Here is a 22,051-nt window from a genome sequence, read left to right on the forward strand (position 1 = left end):
TGCATGGGGTACCTTATCAAATGTCTTGCTGAAATCCATATATACTACATCTACTGCTCTACCTTCATCAATGTGTTTAGTCACATCCTCAAAAAATTCAATCAGGCTCGTAAGGCACAACCTGCCCTTGACAAAGCCATGCTGACTATTCCTAATCATATTATACCTCTCCAAATGTTCATAAATCCTGCCTGTCAGGATCTTCTCCATCAACTTACCAACCACTGTGGTAAGACTCACTGGCCTATAATTTCCTGGGCTATTTCTACTCCCTGTCTTGAATAAAGGAACAACATCTGCAACCCTCCAATCCTCCAAAACCTCTCTCATCCCCATTGATGATGCAAAGATCATCGCCAGAGGCTCAGCAATCTCCTCCCTCGCCTCCTACAGTAGCCTGGGGTACATCCCATCCGGTCCTGGCGACTTATCCAAATTGATGCTTTCCAAAAGCTCTTGCACATCCTCTTTCTTAATATCTACATGCTCAAGCTTTTCAGTCTGCTGCAAGTCATCACTACAATCACCAAGATCCTTTTTCATAGTGAAGTAAAATATTCATTAAGTACCTCTGCTATTTCCTCCGGTTCCATACATACTTTCCCACTGTCACACTTGATAGGTCCTATTCTTTCACGTCTTATCCTCTTGCTCTTCACATACATGTAGAATGCCTTGGGGTTTTCCTTAATCCTGCCTGCCAAGGCCTTCTCATGGCCCCTTTTGGCTCTCCTAATTTCCTTCTTAAGCTCCTTCCTATTAGCCTTATAATCTTCTAGATCTCCAACATTACTTAGCTCTCTGAACCTTTTGTAAGCTTTTCTTTTCTTCTTGACTAGATTTATTACAGCCTTTGTACACCACGGTTCCTGTACCCTACCATAACTTCCCTATCTCATTGGAACGTATCTATGCAGAACTCCACACAAATATCCCCTGAAAATTTGCCACATTTCTTCTGTGCTTTTCCCTGAGAGCATATATTTCCAATTTAAGCTTCCAATTTCCTGCCTGATAGTCTCGTAATTTCCCTTACTCCAATTAAACGCTTTTCTAACTTGTCTGTTCCTATCTCTCTCCAATGTTATTGTAATGGAGATAGAATTATGATCACTATCTCCAAAATGCTCTCCCACTGAGAGATCTGACACCTGACCAGGTTCATTTCCCAATACCAGATCAAGTTCAGCCTCTCCTCTCATAGGCTTATCTACATATTGTGTCAAGAAACCTTCCTGAACACACCTATCAAACTCCACCCCATCTAAACCCCTTGCTCTAAGGAGATGCCAATTGATATTTAGGAAATTAAAATCTCCCATCACAACAACTCTGTTATTATTACACTTTTCCAGGATCTGTTTCCCTATCTGCTCCTGGATAAGACAAATATAAAGTGACTGGGTATTCAGGTGCAGACATTTCAGTTTCATTTGTGTGGCAAAAGTATCACACAAAAATATTGTGCACACACTGTCATTTGTGGTGGTGCCGAAGAATGTACAGTCAATACTGGGTCTATCTGCCTGTGAGAGACTGAATTTGGTTAAAAGAGTATTAGTCCTGGACAGTGACACAGAGTCAGAATACAGTGACAGAATAGAATGGCTAGAAGTCATAAAGAAAGCTCCCAGCTCCATCCCTTTGTTACCAGCATCTGACAAAGCATTGCCACCAAAACCAGGAGTTGCAATTTTGTCCTCTGGAAGTAACGCACATGCATCAATGGGCCATGCATTCCATCACAATCTCACTCTGCAGGAGGACAGAGGCCAAACTTGCCGGTACAGTACAATACTGATCTGAAGCCAAGGAGTGACAAGAATCAGGATCCAATTGAAGAAGTGAAAGCACAAGTGAAGGAGTTGAGAAGTTTTATTGAAATGATGAAGTCTCAGCATAAAAAAAGAGATCACACAGTTAATGAATGAATTAGATGAAGAAAAGAAGATTCGTATTTCATTACAAATGGAAGTGGAAGGAATTAAGAAAGCTACAGTACTCGAAGAAGTACAACCCAGATCATACATGGTCCAAACAGGAGAAGGAGCAGTGTTAAGAAGAAATCGCAAAGACCTCAAGAAAGAGCCAACTTCTGAGTTTCAGTTAACTGATGCAGACCAGACGAAACATGGAAATAACAACGAAACAAAAGAACTGTGTGAACCGCTTAGAAGGTCTACTCGTGTTCGTAAACCCCCAGAGAGACTGATAGAGACATGTTAAATTATGCATTTGCTTTGGTCAATGTTGCTAATTGTTTTTCTTTTCAAGGAAAGAAAGATGTGGTGATATGACGTGTCAGAACATGATTGGAGAGAGCTCTGAGCATGCGCAGAAATGATAGAAAGATCTGGGAAGCATGGCGCTGTAAGACACATGTGGTTGTTGCTGTTAAATAAAAGTTCTATGTCTTCTAGAAGAGGTTTCTTTATTAGTAACCCACGGTACGTATTAATATAAAGAACACAACATACTGTACGTTTCGAAGTACGTGTGATAAATAAACTTAAATTGTGGTTTGGTTTTGTTGCTGTAAATGAAAGTTCTAATTCTTCCAGAATATGATTCTTTATTGTTACCCCATGGTACGTATTAATATAAAGAACACAACAGCAGGTGTAATGAAAAACTTATTTGCAGCAGCATCACAGACATGTCATCGTATACAGCACTGTGCAAAAGTCTTAGGCAGATGTGCAGTTTTTGTCAACGTGGAGTGGAGAGCGAGTTTGTAAATCTGACGGGAGCAAAGGATGTTGGGAATGGTGAGGGTGAAGCATCATGGGAGGGAGTGGGACAAATGGCAGAGAAGGAGTGCTAGGGGGTGGTATGGGTGCAAACACACCCAACCCTGAGACACCAGGCAAGGTAATTTGATTCCAAACAATTGGTTTATTGATCATTACAGAATGTCTCTCTGGTGCTTCCTGTTCCCTCCACTCTCCCTTCCCCTTTTCCCAACCATGATTCCCCTCTCCCTGCCCCCTTCGCACTCTCAGTCCAAAATAGAGACCCAGATCAGAATCAGGTTTATCATCACTCACATATGTCATGATTTTTTTTGTGGCTGCAGTACAGTACAATACACAATTTTGCAAAATTTTGTTTCCCAAAGGTTTCAGTTATTTTGCATATATATAGACACCTAAGACATTTGCACAGTACTGTATTTATCCTGTTCCTTCAAGCTGCTCACTATTTCCAAGTAACTTTCTGTTTCACTGCACTTGCTCAGATGCATTACCTCACACTTCCACACACTGATTCCATTGTACCCGTAGCTCACCATATTTGCCCTCTTCCTCTTCTTCAGCCCATCACCCTTACTGGGGTAGAAGCTGTCTTGCCAGAGTCCTCAGTCTTTCAGTCATTCCCAGGTGTAGCCCATTAAATATACTTTCTCTCCCAGGGATAAGGTCTTTGGAGCTTCTGCTGGCATTTCTGGATCAGTGGATTTTTGCAGGTTGTGGTTGCTAGCCCCATTCACAGCCTTCCTCCTTTTACAGTTGGACTTGGGACCAGCCGTGGCAGAGTTCACCAATTTGTGCATATAGTATAATGAGTTAATTTGTCACTTTTCTGCCCAAATATCTCGATCATCTACATCCTTTTGTTTCCCAAGGATTTCAGATATTTTGTGTTCAGTTCTGATTGACTCATTATAGGAAGAATCTGTGCCCCTTGTTTTAGAAAGGATGTGCTAAAACTGGAGAAGGTCCAAAGGAGGTTCATCAAAATGATTCCAGGATTGAATGTCTTGTTATATGAAGAATGTTTGATGGCTCTGGGCCTGTATTCACTAGAATTCAGAAGAATGAGGGGTGACCTAATTGAAACCTATTGAGTGGTGAAAAGACGTGATAGAGGATTTGGAGAGGATGTTTCCCATGGTGGGGGAGCCTGAGACCAGAGGACACAGCCTCAGAATAAAGGGGTGGCTTTATAAAATGGAGATGAGGAGGAATTTCTTTAGCCGGAGAGTGGTGAATCTGTGGAATTCTTTGTCACAGGCAGCTGTGGAGGCCAAGCCTTTACATTTAAGGCAGAGGTTGATAGATTCTTGATTGGTCAGGGCATGAAGTGATATGGGTAGAAGGCAGGAGACTGGGGTTGAGAGGAAAATTGGATCAGCTGTGATGAAATAGCAGAGCAGACTCAATGGGTTAAATGACCTAATTCTGCTCCTATATCTTATGGTCTTATGGAAAGATGTGGAAGCATTAGAGAGGACACAAACTAAATTTAGCTGGATGCTACCTGGAAAAGGAGCATGACTAATGAGAAAAGGTGAACCAAATTAGAGTTTTCCTCTTCGGAGTGAAGGAGGATGACAATAGAGTTGATAGAGGCGTACAAGAGAATGGACAGTCAGAGACTTCTTCCCAGGACAGAAGTGACTAATACGAGAGGGAATAGTTTAAGGTGATTAGAGAGAAGTGTAGGGGGGATGTGGAGGCAGTCACATTTGGGACATTTAAGAGACTCTTGGATAGCCAAATGGATGAAAGAAAAGTGGAGAGCTATACAGGAAGAAAGCATTAGATTGATTTTAGAGGAGGTTAAAAGGTTAGCAGAACATCATGGGCTCAATGTCCTGTGTTTTGCTGCACGGTTCTTTGTTTTATGTTCTATTTTATGTCCTTGTAGTCAAAACGCATCTAATTTTTGTACAATCTTCCAACAGCTTTATCATATCCTCTATATTTAAGCCAAAAGTACAAGTGTATATTAGATTAGATTAGATTATTAGATTATGAGGACACTCAGTCCTCGTTTATTGTCATTTAGAAATGCATGCATTAAAAAATGATATCAGAAAAAATATATTCTGATATCCAGAATGATATCACAAGAAACACAGGACAAACCAAGACTAAAACTGACAAAATCACATAATTATAACATATAGTTACAACAGTGCAAAGCAATACCGTAATTTGATAAAGAGCAGACCATGGGCATGGTATAAAAAAGTCTCAAAGTCCCGATAGCCCCATTATTTCATGCAGACAGTAGAAGGGAGAAACTCTCCCTGCCATGAACTTCCAAGCGCCGCAAACTTGCCGATGCAGCACCATTGGAAGCACCTGATCGCAGCAGACTCTGAGTCCGTCCGAAAACTTCGAGCCTCCGACCAGCCCTCCGACACCAAGCACCAAGCACCATCTCTGCCGAGCGCTTTGACCCTGCCCCGGCCGCCCAGCAACAAGCAAAGCCGAGGACTCGGGGCCTTCCCCTCTGGAGACTCTGGACCACACAGTAGCAGCGGCAGCAAAACAGGCATTTCAGAAGTTTCACCAGATGTTCCTCTGTGCTCTCACGTCTGTCTCCATCAAATCAGGATTGTGCACGGCATCCTACTTGATAAATAACAGACATCACCACCGGAGTGGCTGCTGCGAGCTGCGTCGCGCTGCCATCTTCTCCTCCCGCCTTCCTGAACTCAAAACAAGAGAACAGGGCTATTTAACTGCAGAATCACCTCTCAACAACTCTTCCACTGAGCCAATTTTAGGTCTTGTTTTTCATTCTTTCAAAATCCCAAATAGTTGGTGGTGTTGTGGATAGTTTGGAGGGTTGTCAGAGGTTACAGCGGAACATCGATAGGATGCAGAACTGGGCTGAGAAGTGGCAGATGGAGTTGAACCCTGATAAGCGTGAAGTGGTTCATTTCAGTTGGTCAAATTTGAAGACAGAATATAATATTAATAGTAAGATTCTTGGAAGTGTGGAGGATCAGTGAGATCCTGGGGTCCATGTCCATAGGACACTCAAGCTAGTGTGTAGGTTGACAGTGTTGTTAAGAAGGCATACGGTGTGTTGGCATTCATCAACCGTGGGAATGAGTTCAAGAGCCGTGAGGTAATGTTACAGCTATATAAGACCTTAGTTAGACTCCACTTGGAGTACTGTGTTCGGTTCTGGTCACCTCATTACAAGAAGGATGTGGACGTTATAGACAGAGTGCAGAGGAGATTTACAAGGATGTTGCCTGGATTGGAGAGCAGGCCTTATGAGAATAGGTTGAATGAACTTAGCCTTTTCTCCTTGGAGTGACGGGGGATGAGAGATGATCTGATAGAAGTGTACAAGATGGTGAGGGGCATTGATTGTGTCGATAGCCAAAGGCTTTTTGCCAGGGCTGAAATGGCTAACACGAACGGGCATAATTTTAAGGTGCTTAGAAGCAGGTACAAGGGGGACGTCAGAGGTAAGTTTTTCCACACAGAGATTGGTGAGTGCATGGAATGCACTGTTAGTGAAGGTGGTAGAGGTGGATACAATAGGGTCTTTTATGCGACTCTTAGTAGGAGATTAGAAAAATAGAGGGCAGTGCGCTAGGGAAATTCTAGGCAGTCTCTAGAGCAGGTTACATGGTCGGCACAACATTGTGGGCCGAAGAGCCTGTAATGTGCTAAAGATTTTCTATGTTTCTATGTTTTCTATGTTTATTGTCATTCTTCAATACTCAAGTGTAAAGGAGAATAAATCGATTATTACTCCGGATCTGATACAGCATTAAAAACACAATAATTATAAAGAACACAATAAAAGAAAACAAAAAACCCACAATAAATATAAAATTAATCCTATAAAACACCATGTACAAGTAACTGTTAGATACATAGTGGGATTGTAAGTACGTAAGGTGACACAGGTGATGTGCATGTAATGTTGGTGGGATGGGTTAATGGGTGGAAGTTTTGATTAGCTGGACATCTTGGGGGAAGGGACTGTTTTTGAGTCTCGTCGTCCTGACGAGGACACCGTGTACCCTCTTCCCTAATAGGAGTGGGACAAACAGTCCATAAGCAAGCTGGGTAAGATCCTTCATGATGTTGGCCCATTTGGCTTTGGTTTTTATGCCAGCCAGATAAGACTTAATCAAATCCCATGCTAAAATCCAAGTAGATTGCACCAAATACATCACCATATTAATCTTATCATCTCTTTGAAAAAATTCAATAATGAATCATGTGCAGCTTTCGCATACTGAATCTACAATGACCTTAATAAATCAATTTCTGTCTAGTTCAAGAGTTATATTGTCCTTCAGAATTAATTGCAGTAACTTGTTCACTATCAAAGTTTAGTTAACATACTTGATTTATTAATTTCTCTCATTCCAATCAATTTTTACAGGAGCACCATCGAGAGTGTCCTGACCAGCTGTACTGCTGAGAGTTTTTCTTTTCTTCCATCCATTAAAAATATTTATCAGGAATGCCGTATGCACTGGGTCCTAAGCATTGTCAATGATCCCTCCAACCCATTCAACAATCTCTTTGACCCCCTCCACCCTCAATCATCAGGCAGGACATACCATACCATTAGGACAAGAACTGATAGGATGGGAAATAGCTTCTTCCCCCAGGCTGTAAGACTACTGAACTCCACGAGGAACCAGTAGTGTTATACTGTTTACTTTTTAACTTGTAAAGTATATGCACCTTATTATTTGTTAATTTATTTTTGTAATATTACTTTGTGTTATGTGTGTGCGTTATATGTACTGTGTTGTGTACCTGGGTCCAGAGGAAAGTTGTTTCACTTGTGCAGAGTTGAATGATAATAAACTTGAACTTAAACTTTAGCAAAATGTTAGCAGTCCTAGAATTCTCTGTCACCAGTCTTACGGCAAAGAGCATTAAAATGGATCACCATGGTCTCCACAATTATACTCACAAAGGACATTTGACAGAATGAAATATGTGAGGCTGTGAATAAATTATAGCCCAACAAATTGGAGAATGTGCATTAACATGGAATGAAAAACGGTTGTCATATGATTAGTGTTTAATGGCTCTGGGCCTGTACTTGCTGGAGTTTAGAAGAATGGCGGAGGGTGGAATCTCAAAAGGCCTACATGGAGTGGATGTGAGGAGGCGGCTTTCTATATTGGGGGAGATGAGGACCAAAGGGCACAGCTTTAGACCATTTAAAATAGAGAGGAGGCACAATTTCTTTAGCCAAGGTGTGGTGAATCTGTGGAGGCCAAGTCTTTTAAAGTGGAGGTTAATAGGTTATTGATTGGTCAGGTTGACGAAGGTTACAGGGAGAAAGCGGGGAACAGGGTTGAGGAGGATAATAAATTAGCCATGATTAGCGGAGCAGACTCAATGGGCCAAATTGGAAAATTCTCCTGCTATGTCCTTTATGGTCTTATGGAGAAAGCAGGTAGTAGGAATAAATTGGTCATTATCAGGTTGGAGGGATGTCTTTAGTTGGATAATGGGTGATATGAAAATAGGTGGAAGGACATCTTGTACTGAGGATACTGTGATTAAACAAAAGAATATTGATGAAATAACTGATTTGGTAAACATCTGGCAAACGGAGTTTAATGTGGGGAGGTCTAAGGTCTCACAATTTAGTAAGATATAGTAACATGTGAATTGTTATCTAAGTAGAGTGAAGTTCAGAAAAATCTAGATGTACTGTGTATTAAATTTAAAGTTCAAAGTAATTTATTATCAAAGTACATACATCTCACCATATTTAACCCCGAGATTTATTTTCTTGTGGCTATACTGAATATCTCCATGATAGAATAATAACCATAATAGAATCAATGAAAGACCATTGGTCTTTTGTTCAATCAGTGTGTAAAATACACCAAACTGTCCAAATACAAAAAAAGAAAGAATAATAAATAAATAAGCAATAGATAGTGAGAACATAATGTGAAGAGTTCTTGAAATTAAGTCAGTAGGTTATGGGAACAGCTCAGTGACGGGGCAAGTAAAGTTACTCCCTTTGCTTCAGGAGCCTGATGATTGAGGGGATATGACTTTCTCTGAAGCTGGTGGTGTGAACCTGATGAGGATGTAATCACAAAAAGCTAGCAAGCAGTTCCAAAAAGTAATCAGAAGGAAAATGTATGTTGGCCTTATTGCAAAGAAAAATGAGTTTTCGAATAGAGGGTCCTGATTCAATCTTCAAAATGTTGGCAAGGCCACACCTGGAATACCCTGCATTATTTTGATTCCCTTACCTAAAGATGATACAGAAGCAATGGAGGCAGTCCATAAGAGATTCACCAGACTAATTCCTGGGATGAGAGGAGTCTTCAATCAAGAGAGATTAGTTGGTTTGTCCTGTATTCAAAGTTCAGAAGATCAAAGTAAATTTATGACCAACCCTGAGGTTCGTTTTCTTGCAGGCATGCTCAATAAATCCATAATGGGATAATAACCATGAAAGAATCAATGAAAGACCGAACCAATTGGTTCTATTATGATTCCTTGGAGTTTAGCCAAGCAAAGAATGACCTTATTCAAACATAAGATCCCAAACAACAGGAATTCTGCAGATGCTGGAAATTCAAGCAACACACATAAAAGTTGCTGGTGAACGCAGCAGGCCAGAGGGGTGCAGTTGACGTTTCAGGCCGAGACCCTTCGTCAGGACTTCGTAAGATCCCAAGAAGGTTTCACAGCCCAGATATTGAGGTGTTTTCACAAGTGTAAGGGCCCTGAACAAGGGGACATAGCTGTAAAATAATGGACCAGACACTTAAAACTGCAATGCTCAGATATTTCTTCTCAGAGGGTAGTCGTTTCTGAAATTTTCTGTTCTTCAGGTGGAGGCCACATCATTGGACATAGTTATGGTGGAGACAGATAAGTATTTGAAATATTAAGGAATTGAGGATTATATGGAACTGACACTGTTGAGAAATTGAGACAAGCATAGAGCTTCCGATAGGATGGCTGTGTGCTTGGTCGTAGCGGCCTCTCGGTGTGCAAAAAAGGTGCAAGGATGTTTGTCTTAAACATTTTCTGGTGAGCACAAAACCCTGTTGGACAATAGTGATACAAAATACCGCAGGTCTGGTTCATTGGCGAGACTAACGAGGGAACTACATGGCCTCGGTTGTTGCACGGACCAGGAGCTCATGCCACAGCATTGCCTGTTTCAGCCACCTGTGGAGGAGGCACTAGAGGCAGCGTTGGAGAGGACAGAAGTGGGATGAGCTTGCTGGGCCCGGTGCTGGGTTGGAGACTGGTCCCTACAGGCTGGCTCTCCCTTCGGTGTTGCTCTCCAGTGTTCGCTCCCCGGATGACAACCTGGATTGCTGTTGTCTGCAGCTGATCCAGCATGAGATGAGGAACTGCTGCATGCTTATTCTTGCAGCAACATGGCTTCAGGACAACATCCCATGCACCATCAATCTTTAGGCTATGTCATTCGGGGACTTTGTGTCTGTATGTGTTATTGTAACTATCTGTGCTCTGTGTGACTAAATGCACTGTGCTTTGCACCTTGGCTTCAGAAGAATAGTGTTTCATTGAGTTGTATACATGTGAATGGTTGAATGACAATTAAAATCGTACTTGAACTTGACCAGCCAAGATCATATTTAAAAGACTCTTGCGCAGGTACATGGATGGGAAATGTTTAAAGGGATGGGGAAATGTGGGCAAATGGACATCTTGATCAGCATTGATAAGCTGAGCTGAAGGTCTTTTCCATGCTGTGTTACTCTATGCATCCATATTGACTGGCGGGCAGGCTTCAAGGTTCTGTTGACCTGCTCCTTCTCCTGTTTCCATAGTCTCTTGAATGCTTTACCTTCAAGAAGTTGTTCAAGTTCCCTTCTGTCAAATCACTTCTCAGTTTCATAAAAATGGCCTCATCTCAATTGTAGAACCTTTCGTCCTATTTAATGTTTGTACATTTTCGTCATTATGGTAAACCTGTCTCAGTGTCGGGCCGAACTGGAAAAGTCAGGCATGTGTCAAATTGAGGTGGTGGGCCCAGGCCTGGGCCCGAGAGCATATTGAAGCAGCAAGACCTGGATCCGTGAGTGAGAAATGACCAGAGCTTTAGACAATTTAAGTGCGGGGGCCAGAGACGAAAGACGGGTCAGCTTAACTTGCTGCTGTGCAAGGTTTACTCATCTCTGCGCTGAACTGAGTCTGCGGCCTACAACTAACAAGCTCCTGTAATGATAACCGGCTTTGTGGCTGTGGATTCACTTTCGTGAACTTCAGTTCGGAACATTATTTGCTTGCGTTTATTGTGTGCACGATTTGTTTTTTTTCTGACTATTGGGTGTTCAATGCTCTTTTTTAAATGGGTTCTATTGGGTTTCTCTGTTTTGCATCTACCTGTAAGGAGACGAATCTCAAAGTTGTGAATAGGATACATACTGCAATGTATTTTGAGATCCTAATTATAATAACAATGACAAAAATGTTCTATTCCGCCTGCTCATATCCATTTCCTAAAACAATTCTTCAGTGTATCCCACTTCTTGATGAGCATGGTACTGTACTTACAGATTCCAATTATTCTCATTTACCTTACCCAGTTAATACGAGGATAATTGAAATCCCCTGTGAATACTAACCTGGTATTTTTACATGCCAAATCTTCCTGTAAATTTGTTCTTCACACTGTGGAAATATTTGCCTTTAATAGTTCAATTAATTAGACATATAATCCCTTCTCACTGATGAAGATTCCCAGAGCTGAAAGTTGCTCTGCGAGTTTTCCAGCAATTTTTGTGCTTTTATTTCAGATTTCTGACGATTGCCTTTAAATACTTAATTCACCACGGAATTTGAATTTTAAACTGCAGAGCACAGGGACACGATCGCTCTCCAAATCCCAAGCGAACAGCGTCTCCCGCCCTGGACTACAAGATCCAGAAGGCAACGCGGCCCGCTCTCGTTGATGACATCATGACCGTAGGCGGTCCTGTGGGCAGAGTCCGGGCAACATGGCGGGGAGTGCTTGGCAGATCGGACTGGCCGAGAAGCTGCAGGGTCTCAACGGACTCTTTGCAATTCACAAAAAGAAAGGCCCTACTTCAGCAGACGTGCTAAATCTCCTGAAATCCAAGCTTTTGGAAGGTATACGCGTTTCAGTGAAGTCCTTGTTGTAAATTGTCAGTGTTGCCCCGGCCTCGAGTGATCGGCAGTGCAAAGGGGCAAATGGAGCAGCTGCAGATGCTGCAAAACCTGAAGCGAAAACAGAAAGTACTGTTGGAACTCAGCAAATCAGGCAGCATCTCTGGAGGCCAATAAACATTTCGGGCCGGGACCCTGAAAATCCACTCCAAAGATGCTTCCTGTTGTCGAGTTCCCTCAGAATTTTGTGTGGGTTGGTCAAGATTTCCAGCATGTGCGGAATACCTTGGTTGATGGAAACAGAAAGTGCTGCGAAAGACTCAACAGGTCAGGCAGCGTCTGTGGAGAAATGAATTGAGATAACGTGTCAGGTTGAAGGTTCTTAGAGAAACAGATTGAGTTTATGATTAGTTATTTAATAAATTTAGGAATTGGCTGGCTCTTGTTTTAATATTTTAGCTCTTAATGGGATGAGTTGCATACGTTTGTTGGTTCATTATGTGCTGTGTTGTATGACGTAGGTGATCATGGTCTTTGACCACGATTATTCTTGGCAAATGTTTCTGCAGAAGTGGTTTGCCATTGCCTTCTTCTGGGCAGTGCCTTTACAAGAGTGGCCATTATCAATACTGTCAGTGGTCGCATAACTAGGACTTGTGATGTGCATCAGCTGTTCATACGACCATCCACCACTTGCTCCTGTGGCTTCACATGTCCCTGATTGGGGATGGGGTTGGGGGGGGGGCGGTGGGTTTGCTAAACAGGTGCCACACCTTGCCCAAGGGTGACCTGCAGCAGGAAAGAAGTGCCATACACCTCCTTTGATAGCGAGGACCCACCCAATGCATATGTTACTCTTTTCATTATAAGCAGTTTGCTTTATTTTAAATATATTGTGGAAGATATTGCATTGTGCCCCCATGAAAGAGAATTGATATTTTAAAAATCATTATTCATATTAATTTCTAAACTGGTGAAGACGTGCAGAAATCCACTGCATAATGTGACAGTGATTTGTGCAAACCAGAATACCTCAGGTTGATTAGCGAGCTAATTTTCATCAAGTAACAGAACAACATCTACCTTTTGGTTTCAGTTGTTCAAATACTGAGTTTGATTGTATTAGTCATTATTGATATTGAAGATGTAAACGGGTAACTAATATTGCAAACAAGAGAAAATCTGCAGATGCTGGAAATCCAAGCCACACGCTCAAAATGCTGGAGCAACTCAGCAGGCCAGGTAATAACTATGAAAAAAGTACAGTCGATGTTTTGGGTCAAGACTATTTGGCAGGAATATTGCAACTTGTTTCATTCAAGCGCAATGTATTTCAGGTTAGTGGGAAACTAGGGCATAAAATAAATTGCTGGAAGAATTCAGCAGGTCATTGTGGCATCTGTCTAGGTAGAGGAATGGCTGAATGTTGCATTTTGAGACCCTGCATCAGGACTGAGAGTTTAAAGGGAAGATGACCAGTATATAGAAGTGAGAGGGAGAGATGAGACAGGCTGGTAGCTCACAGCTGGAGGCAGATAAGGATATGGTGTGTGTGGGGGGTGCAAATAATGGACATGGAGTGAGGTTGGCGGGGGTAGAGCTTGATGAGACAGGGACAGAGGCTAGCAGTGATAGGTAGAAACATAATAAAGGCTAGATTGAGCCAGGTTGTGATGGGATAGGAAAGCTGATCTAGGGAGAAGAAACACATAGATACAAACTTTCTTACAGAGGATGTGGGAGTTCTGTTCCAGCATTCTCTAGGGAAAAAATGTTTGTACAATCTTCCTGTTAGGCCACGGTAGCAAAGCAGTCAGCGTGATGCTATTACAGCTCGGGGCGTCGTCTGTACATCCTCCCTGTCGGCTGTGAGGGGTTTTCCCTGGGTGATTCAGTTCCCTGCCACAGTCTAGAAACGTACTGGTCAGTAGGTCGATTGGTCATTGTAAATTAGCCTGTGATTAGGCCGGGATGAAATCAAGATTTGCTGGGCCAGAAGGGCCAGTTCCACGCTGCATCTCTAAAATAAAATCAATAAAAAAATTGAGGACTGAAAATAATGGGGGGGGGGAGAGAGAGAGAGAGAGAGGAAAGAAAATAAATAAATAAACACTAAATTATCTTTTCATGTCACATTTCTTGCCATGTGTGCAGATGAAGCAATTTTGCTATCTAGAAAAATCATTTTACAGAGCATTTTCCCCCTCTCTTCCCACTCATCCACCTCACCTTCAGTAGCAAGTGTCGCCTTTACTGGTTCAAAGTTCAGAATTTAAAGCTAATATATTATAAAAGTACAAATATATTACCTTGAGATTACTTTCCTTGTAGGCTTTTACAGAAAAAAGGAAATGCGATAGAATTTTACACAAAAAACTATACATAAACAAAACCGACAACCAACCAAGGAACACAAGAATGCAAGCTGCACAAATACATATAATACTGAGAAGTTGAGTTGGAAAGAGTCCTTGAAAGTGAGTCTGTTGGCTAACTTCCCTTTACACACTCAGTCCTCATGTAGGATCTCAATCCGAACATTGTCCCCTTTGCTCTTCGTCCCACTCAGCTCTTCCAGCACTTCATTTCTTGCTTCATAAAACATCTTTTATGAACTGAATACAGTGAATTCCAGTTATTTTGACCCAATTAAGTGGCTGTCCCAATTAGCCGAAGTTTCAAGGGAATAGTTAAAAAGGTATAAAAATACAAACTACCATTTAACCAAGTAACAAATTATGTATTTAAATGAAATACAGAGCAAATTAGAACACTACCAATGCTATTACAGTATTAGAAGACAGTGTATTAGTTCCTAATGGTTATCGACAGAGGAATTCATCCAGTGAATGCTGCCATGTTCTTCTGATTGGCTGTAAATGAACAGAATCAGTGCAGGCACCTAGTGCAGATAATGGACTGCCTTCATACGATGCTTTTGATGATTGCATCCCCCAAATCTTAATTTTCATTGTAACATTCAAATTGTAGATACCTTCAAATTCTTCATAGTTCTTACCTTGCTGATGTAGTGAAATTGTTTCATTTTCACTTTTGGCCGATTTGGTCTTACTGCTTATTTTGCATCAATTATCAGTGACAAAAATCACTGCTTTTTGAACATTAGCACCCACAAGTGAGACTATTTAAAGACAGTTCGCTCTAAACACAGTGTAGTATCTAACGGCCGCATAAGTGCGCAGGACTGGTGACGAAAATGATTAGTGACAGTCTCCTCTCCCAATTAGGTGGCAGAGTATCCAAAATAAACCAAGGGAATCCCAGCATTTCTCTTGATTTGTTTTAGTTCTTGAGGGCTCTGAGGGTGTTGGGAAGAGGGAGTTCCAACAGGGGGCACATATGGTCGGGGTCAGGGTCAATGACTCTGTTCTCTGCGAAGATTTGTCCTAAATAAGCACCTGATCTGATTACCCGAACTTGGAAGTAGAGTGGTGGGGCATATGTTTTCAAAGAATATGATAGAAAATTACATATAATTTTATTTATAATACTGCTGCAATCTTGTTAAATATAATTTGGCTACTTCACTTCCCAGTGTTACATCAATTCAGAAGTATTTAATTGGGTGTGAAATTTTTTGGAACAGAACAAAAGGATATGTAATTACATGTTCCTTTCTTCTTATTTGCTAAGTATTCTACTAGCGTAATGATGTATAAACACAAAAGAAAACCGAAATGAATGCAACGCTTTAGATTCCTGAAGACAAGGTAAATATTTATACCCTAGCCAATTTCTAATTTGAAATTATGTTTTTGGTGTGAAGTTGGAAAATTCGTGGCTCTGATTGAATTGATGTGGCTGAGGCAGTGTCTGTGAACGTTACAATAGACATTAATTGGCATGAAATCTAGACTCCTGGAATGAGAGGGAGAAAGTTTGACTGGAAAAGATAATTTAGAGCAAATGTCATGATGACCTTCACACAGTGATTGACACTTGAATTGTTAAGGTAGTGAAAGTGAAGCCTTTAGAATTTTCAGCAATCTGTAAGCTGATAGGAGAGCTACTTATTTCATTCATTGATTGACCTAAAAAAGGTTGAAAAGAATTTTGGGATGTGCCTTATGTGGATGTCAGGAAGACGTGAGCAAACTTGAGTGTGATGCATTTGCAGTTAACTGCTTTTTTGGTATTTCGTATTGCCATTGTGTCACAGAAATTGGAAGATGTGGAGAATGAGAGGCCATTGCCACACTATAATTAGAAGACCCTGCTGTCAGATTGTTACTGATTTCAGGTCAAGATGACAGTTGCCTTTGAGATTTCAGTGTTAGGATGTGACATGCCTTTCTTCCTTGAATCTCACCTTTTCAGATATGTATGTTTTAAAAATGTGGAGGAATGATTTTAAAAAAGCTGTCTTTTAATGCAATAATTAAAAGCTTCACCTCTATATATGGTCTTTTCAGAAGACATAAAATATAGAATAACATTTGCATCAGAAAGCAAAACTTTTTTTATTCAACTATTTCCAAAAAAATTAGTTTGAACAAACTACAAAATTGTTGAAATAGAAACAGAAAATGCAGGAAACACTGCACGGTAAGCTGAGTGATTTCCAATGTGGGCATTTAAAAAATTTCAATTTATTTCTTAGGTCATTATGTGCCGTGTCATATGATGTGGGTGATCATGGTCTTGGACAGGTTTTTCCACGGAAGTGGTTTATCATTGCCACCTTCTGCATAGTCTCTTTACAAGATGGGTGACCCTACCCAGCCACTATCAATACCCTTCGGAGATTGTGTTCCTGGTGTCAGTGGTTGCATAACCAGGACTTGTGATGTGCACCAGCTGCACGAACGACCACCTCCTATCCTACAAAGTTGTTAAAACTATCTATGGCATTTGTGAGTCATAATTTAATAAATCTTCAAAGTGCTGTATGGAGTTATGCAATCTGATATTTTAATTGTTCTGCATTAAACAGAAGCTGGCATTAAGCAACATCCAAAGAAAAGAAAGAAACAAGTTCTGAAAATGGGCCATGGAGGAACGCTTGATAGCGCAGCATCAGGAGTACTTGGTAAGAGGTGACTAATGTACTTAACAATGAAGGAAAGTGATCATTTTTAGTTGTTTCGATAGACTTTTGTTTAAGGTGTCATTGCTACGCACGGTCTTATCCTTGTGCTATTTCAGATGCATTACAATGAACTTTTTGCTGTCAATATTTGCTTGTTCCCTTGATCTTTATTCAGGCTTTAATAGCAAGCAGTATTCATGAGTGTGTTAGGATCCACCTCTTGATGAGACCAACCTGTTGTGGTGCTGGCTGATTAACTCCCTTTACCTTTTTGAAGCCTCTGAACGACGCATTCTGTAGATTTAAAATTTATGTAGATCTGGTTGGATAAGTGAGCAGGAAACATCTGGTTTATGTGTGTGTCCAAAATCAGTCATGTGCCAGTATGTTCTTACTGAAGTGCTGGTGAACCAGATCACTAGGTTAAGTGAAGTTACATTATAATTGGATAAAAATACTTGATCTTCAGTCGTCACACTTAAAAGTTGCTGGTGAACGCAGCAGGCCAGGCAGCATCTCTAGGAAGAGGTGCAGTCGACGTTTCAGGCCGAGACCCTTCGTGAGTCCTGACGAAGGGTCTCGGCCTGAAACGTCGACTGCACCTCTTCCTAGAGATGCTGCCTGGCCTGCTGCGTTCACCAGCAACTTCTATGTGTGTTGCTTGAATTTCCAGCATCTGCAGAATTCCTGTTGTTTGGTCTTCAGTCGTACTTGATTTGACATATTTTCTGCTTGTAAACAACTCTACATGATGATCTATAAAATGTTTGTAATTCTTTCAATTCCTGAAAAGTTAGTTCAGGGGCCATTCTTGTGGCTGAGAGTTCCTTATAGGTGAACTCATGTAATGGGGAGACGGGGTAGCATTGTGCTCCTAGAAAATAGTACGCAACAGTTTTTTTTTGTTAATGTGAAACCATATCATCTGCATGCTTCAAGGAATGTGAGCTGAGAAAAGGTGTTTATTTTTTCACAAATTCTCTTGAGAGCGAATTTTTTTGGGTAGTGATTTGTGAATTCTGAAAGGGAGACCTTCCATTACCCAAAAGGCCAGAATACAGAGGTTACCTCTCTTCCAGGATTATCCCCATCACATTTTTCTCTATTGCAACACCATGATGAATTTTTGAAAACTGGTTTTAAAAACCTCAAGCTTAACTTTTCCTTGGAATTTAACTTTTGTTACTGAAAGGATCATCTGCATTGCCTGCTGCTTCTCAATCAATTTTTCCATAATTGAATCCTGAATTGCACACTGTAATCCAGATGAGGGCCAGTTGGTGAGTTAGACACCAACAACACAACTCCCTTTGATTCATACTTCTGCTTTCTGGTAACTGCACTTGAGCCTTGGGCTGATGATCATCCATTCTGGTCCTAGGATCTTTTCCCTGATCAGCATGCCACGCCACACTTCTAGCCATTCCTGTTTCCATTTCAGATTTAGTTTCTTTTGTTTCTGTCTTTGCATGTCAATATTTACTGTTTTCCTTTATTATTTGACTATAGTGGTTGGAATTGGAAAAGGGACCAAAATGCTCAGTGGAATGTTGTCAGGCTCTAAGGTAGGTGCGAATATATATGAAGGATACAGTTTGTTTCTGACTTCACTGAGTCTGTGGATTCAATATTTAATACCTTATAATATGTTCTCTGCAACACTAGTTTGTACATCAAGTGCATTTGGGTGTCCTGTTTAAAGAATCTATTTGTATTTAATTGTAAATGTATCAATTTAACTCACACTTTGATTAAACTTTGACATGAATGCGTAACATTTATTGATGCTTCACTTAAATAGTTCATATTATAGAATTGTATGTTATTAAAAATAGATGAATATGTCTGTTTTTTGTTTCCTTGATAGCTCCTGTGGAGCGAGGGTTGCAGGTTAATGGATGGAGGAGCACTGGGGAGGGATTGGCAGACATGGGATGAGATCAGATCACGAAGGCTTTATTAGGTTGCACGATCCTTTCAGCAATGACTATCATTCAGTCTGGATGCCTCTTAAGGCTTGGTATTTTGGACATAATTTGTTTTCCTTGTCACGTTCAATTTATCTTTGCTCTGTGCTATCAATCTAGTGGTGTTCACCTGTCCTTGCAACTGTCGTTTCCAGTCCTTACAGAATGGCTGTAATTGCCTAACGTATCATTTGCAGTTGATTATATTCCTCCACTTTCATTCATTTCTCATTCATTTTTCTGTTATCCCTTTCTCCATTTCTTCCTGACAGCTATGCTGTAACTCATCTCTCCCAATCAAGCCCTGTGTCCTTTCACCTCATTAACCAAGTGTCAGCCTCGATATCTTCCCCTTGCATCCCTTATTATGTGCAAACCTTTTCTTAGATAATCTTTCCATTTTGCTTGACCTCCTCGTTCTTCCTCATGATCAGAAATACTGTAGCCAGTAAGTGGCAAAGCAGTGGAAAAGTTGGAGCTGGCAACAGTAAAAGAGGCAGTGATGAGACAATGACGAGCTTGTATTCCGCAGCAATGTCCCACAGAATCTGAACAAAAAATTCACAGTTCAAAGTACATGTGTGTCACCATATACAACCCTGAGATTCATTTTCTTGCTGGCATACTCAATAAATCCATAATAGAATTATAACAGTAATAGAATCAATGAAAAACCATTTGTCTTTTGTTTAACCATTGTGCAAAATACGAAAAGTTGTGCAAATAAAAAAAGAAAGAAAGAATTAATAAATAAATAAGCAATAAGTATCGAGTTCATGAGATAACGCGTTCTTTAAAGTAAGTCCAGTGATTGTGGGAATATTTCAATAATATTAACTGTGCTGACACTTGGTTAATGAGGTGAAAGGACACAGGGCACTGGGTGATGGGGGTCCCAGTGAGAGGGAACCTGTCCAGAGTGATGGGGGTCCCAGTGAGAGGGAACCTGTCCTGGGTGATGGGGGGGTCCCAGTGAGAAGGGAACATGTCCTGGGTGACGGGGGTCCCAGTGAGAAGGGAACATGTCCTGGGTAGTGAAGGGTCCCAGTGAGAAGGGAACAATCCTGGGTGATGGGGGTCCCAGTGAGAAGGGAACATCTCCTGGGTGATGGGGGTCCCAGTGAGAAGGGAACATGTCCTGGGTGACGAGGGTCCAGTGAGAAGGGAACATGTCCTGGGTGCTGAGGGTCCCAGTGAGAAGGGAACATGTCCCGGGTGATGGGGGTCCCAGTGAGAAGGGAACACGTCCTGGGTGATGGGGGTCCCAGCGAGAAGGGAGCATGTCCTGGGTGATGGGGGTCCCAGTGAGAAAGGAACATATCCTGGGTGATTGGGTCCCAGTGAGAAGGGAACATGTCCTGGGTGACGAGGGTCCCAGTGAGAAGGGAACATGTCCTGGGTGACGTGGGTCCCAGTGAGAAGGGAATATGTCCTGGGTGACGGGGATCCCAGTGAGAAGGGAACATGTCCTGGGTGACGAGGGTCCCAGTGAGAAGGGAACATGCTCTGGGTGACGGGGGTCCCAGTGAGAAGGGAACATGTCCTGGGTAGTGAAGGGTCCCAGTGAGAAGGGAACAATCCTGGGTGATGGAGGTCCCAGTGAGAAGGGAACATGTCCTGGGTGACGAGGGTCCAGTGAGAAGGGAACATGTCCCGGGTGATGGGGGTCCCAGCGAGAAGGGAACATGTCCTGGGTGACGAGGGTCCCAGTGAGAAGGGAACATGTCCTGGGTGACGAGGGTCCCAGTGAGAAGGGAACATGTCCTGGGTGACGAGGGTCCCAGTGAGAAGGGAACATGTCCTGGATGACCAGGGTCCCAGTGAAAAGGGAACATGTCCCGGGTGATGGGGGTCCCAGTGAGAAGGGACCATGTCCTGGGTGATGAGGGTCCCAGTGAGAAGGGAACATGTCCTGGGTGTCGAGGGTCCCAGTGAGAAGGGAACTTGTCCCGGGTGATGGGGTTCCCAGTGAGAAGGGAACATGTCCCAGGTGATGGGGGTCCCAGTGAGAAGGGAACATGCTCTGGGTGACGGGGGTCCCAGTGAGAAGGGAACATGTCCTGGGTAGTGAAGGGTCCCAGTGAGAAGGGAACAATCCTGGGTGATGGAGGTCCCAGTGAGAAGGGAACATGTCCTGGGTGACGAGGGTCCAGTGAGAAGGGAACATGTCCCGGGTGATGGGGGTCCCAGCGAGAAGGGAACATGTCCTGGGTGACGAGGGTCCCAGTGAGAAGGGAACATGTCCTGGGTGACGAGGGTCCCAGTGAGAAGGGAACATGTCCTGGGTGACGAGGGTCCCAGTGAGAAGGGAACATGTCCTGGATGACCAGGGTCCCAGTGAAAAGGGAACATGTCCCGGGTGATGGGGGTCCCAGTGAGAAGGGACCATGTCCTGGGTGATGAGGGTCCCAGTGAGAAGGGAACATGTCCTGGGTGTCGAGGGTCCCAGTGAGAAGGGAACTTGTCCCGGGTGATGGGGTTCCCAGTGAGAAGGGAACATGTCCCAGGTGATGGGGGTCCCAGTGAGAAGGGAACATGCTCTGGGTGACGGGGGTCCCAGTGAGAAGGGAACATGTCCTGGGTAGTGAAGGGTCCCAGTGAGAAGGGAACAATCCTGGGTGATGGAGGTCCCAGTGAGAAGGGAACATGTCCTGGGTGACGAGGGTCCAGTGAGAAGGGAACATGTCCCGGGTGATGGGGGTCCCAGCGAGAAGGGAACATGTCCTGGGTGACGAGGGTCCCAGTGAGAAGGGAACATGTCCTGGGTGACGAGGGTCCCAGTGAGAAGGGAACATGTCCTGGGTGACGAGGGTCCCAGTGAGAAGGGAACATGTCCTGGATGACCAGGGTCCCAGTGAAAAGGGAACATGTCCCGGGTGATGGGGGTCCCAGTGAGAAGGGACCATGTCCTGGGTGATGAGGGTCCCAGTGAGAAGGGAACATGTCCTGGGTGTCGAGGGTCCCAGTGAGAAGGGAACTTGTCCCGGGTGATGGGGTTCCCAGTGAGAAGGGAACATGTCCCAGGTGATGGGGGTCCCAGTGAGAAGGGAACATGTCCTGGGTGATGGGGGTCCCAGTGAGAAAGGAACATATCCTGGGTGATGGGGGTCCCGTGAGAAGGGAACATGTCCTGGGTGTCGAGGGTCCCAGTGAGAAGGGAACTTGTCCTGGGT

General features: G+C 42.7%; 1 protein-coding gene across 6 annotated transcripts in view; it reads left to right on the forward strand.

The window, feature by feature from the left end:
* Window positions 1-11,710: 11,710 nt before the first annotated feature.
* Window positions 11,711-22,051, forward strand: part of trub1 (TruB pseudouridine (psi) synthase family member 1) — a 61,839-nt gene continuing 51,498 nt past the window's right edge. For 2 of the 6 annotated variants that reach the window (XM_072239592.1, XM_072239596.1), the window contains exons 1-4: window positions 11,778-11,864; window positions 15,516-15,592; window positions 16,816-16,911; window positions 18,421-18,476. In XM_072239592.1, coding sequence (XP_072095693.1) covers window positions 16,873-16,911; window positions 18,421-18,476 — 95 coding nt within the window. In that variant the 5' untranslated portion in view covers window positions 11,778-11,864; window positions 15,516-15,592; window positions 16,816-16,872. Of the gene's footprint in view, window positions 11,865-15,515; window positions 15,593-16,815; window positions 16,912-18,420; window positions 18,477-22,051 lie in introns of all 6 variants that reach the window. The other 4 variants (XM_072239593.1, XM_072239595.1, XM_072239590.1 and 1 more) reach the window with 4 other exon arrangements.

This window comes from Mobula birostris, chromosome 21 (assembly GCF_030028105.1).
Source record: "Mobula birostris isolate sMobBir1 chromosome 21, sMobBir1.hap1, whole genome shotgun sequence".
NCBI classification, from domain to species: domain Eukaryota; kingdom Metazoa; phylum Chordata; class Chondrichthyes; order Myliobatiformes; family Myliobatidae; genus Mobula; species Mobula birostris.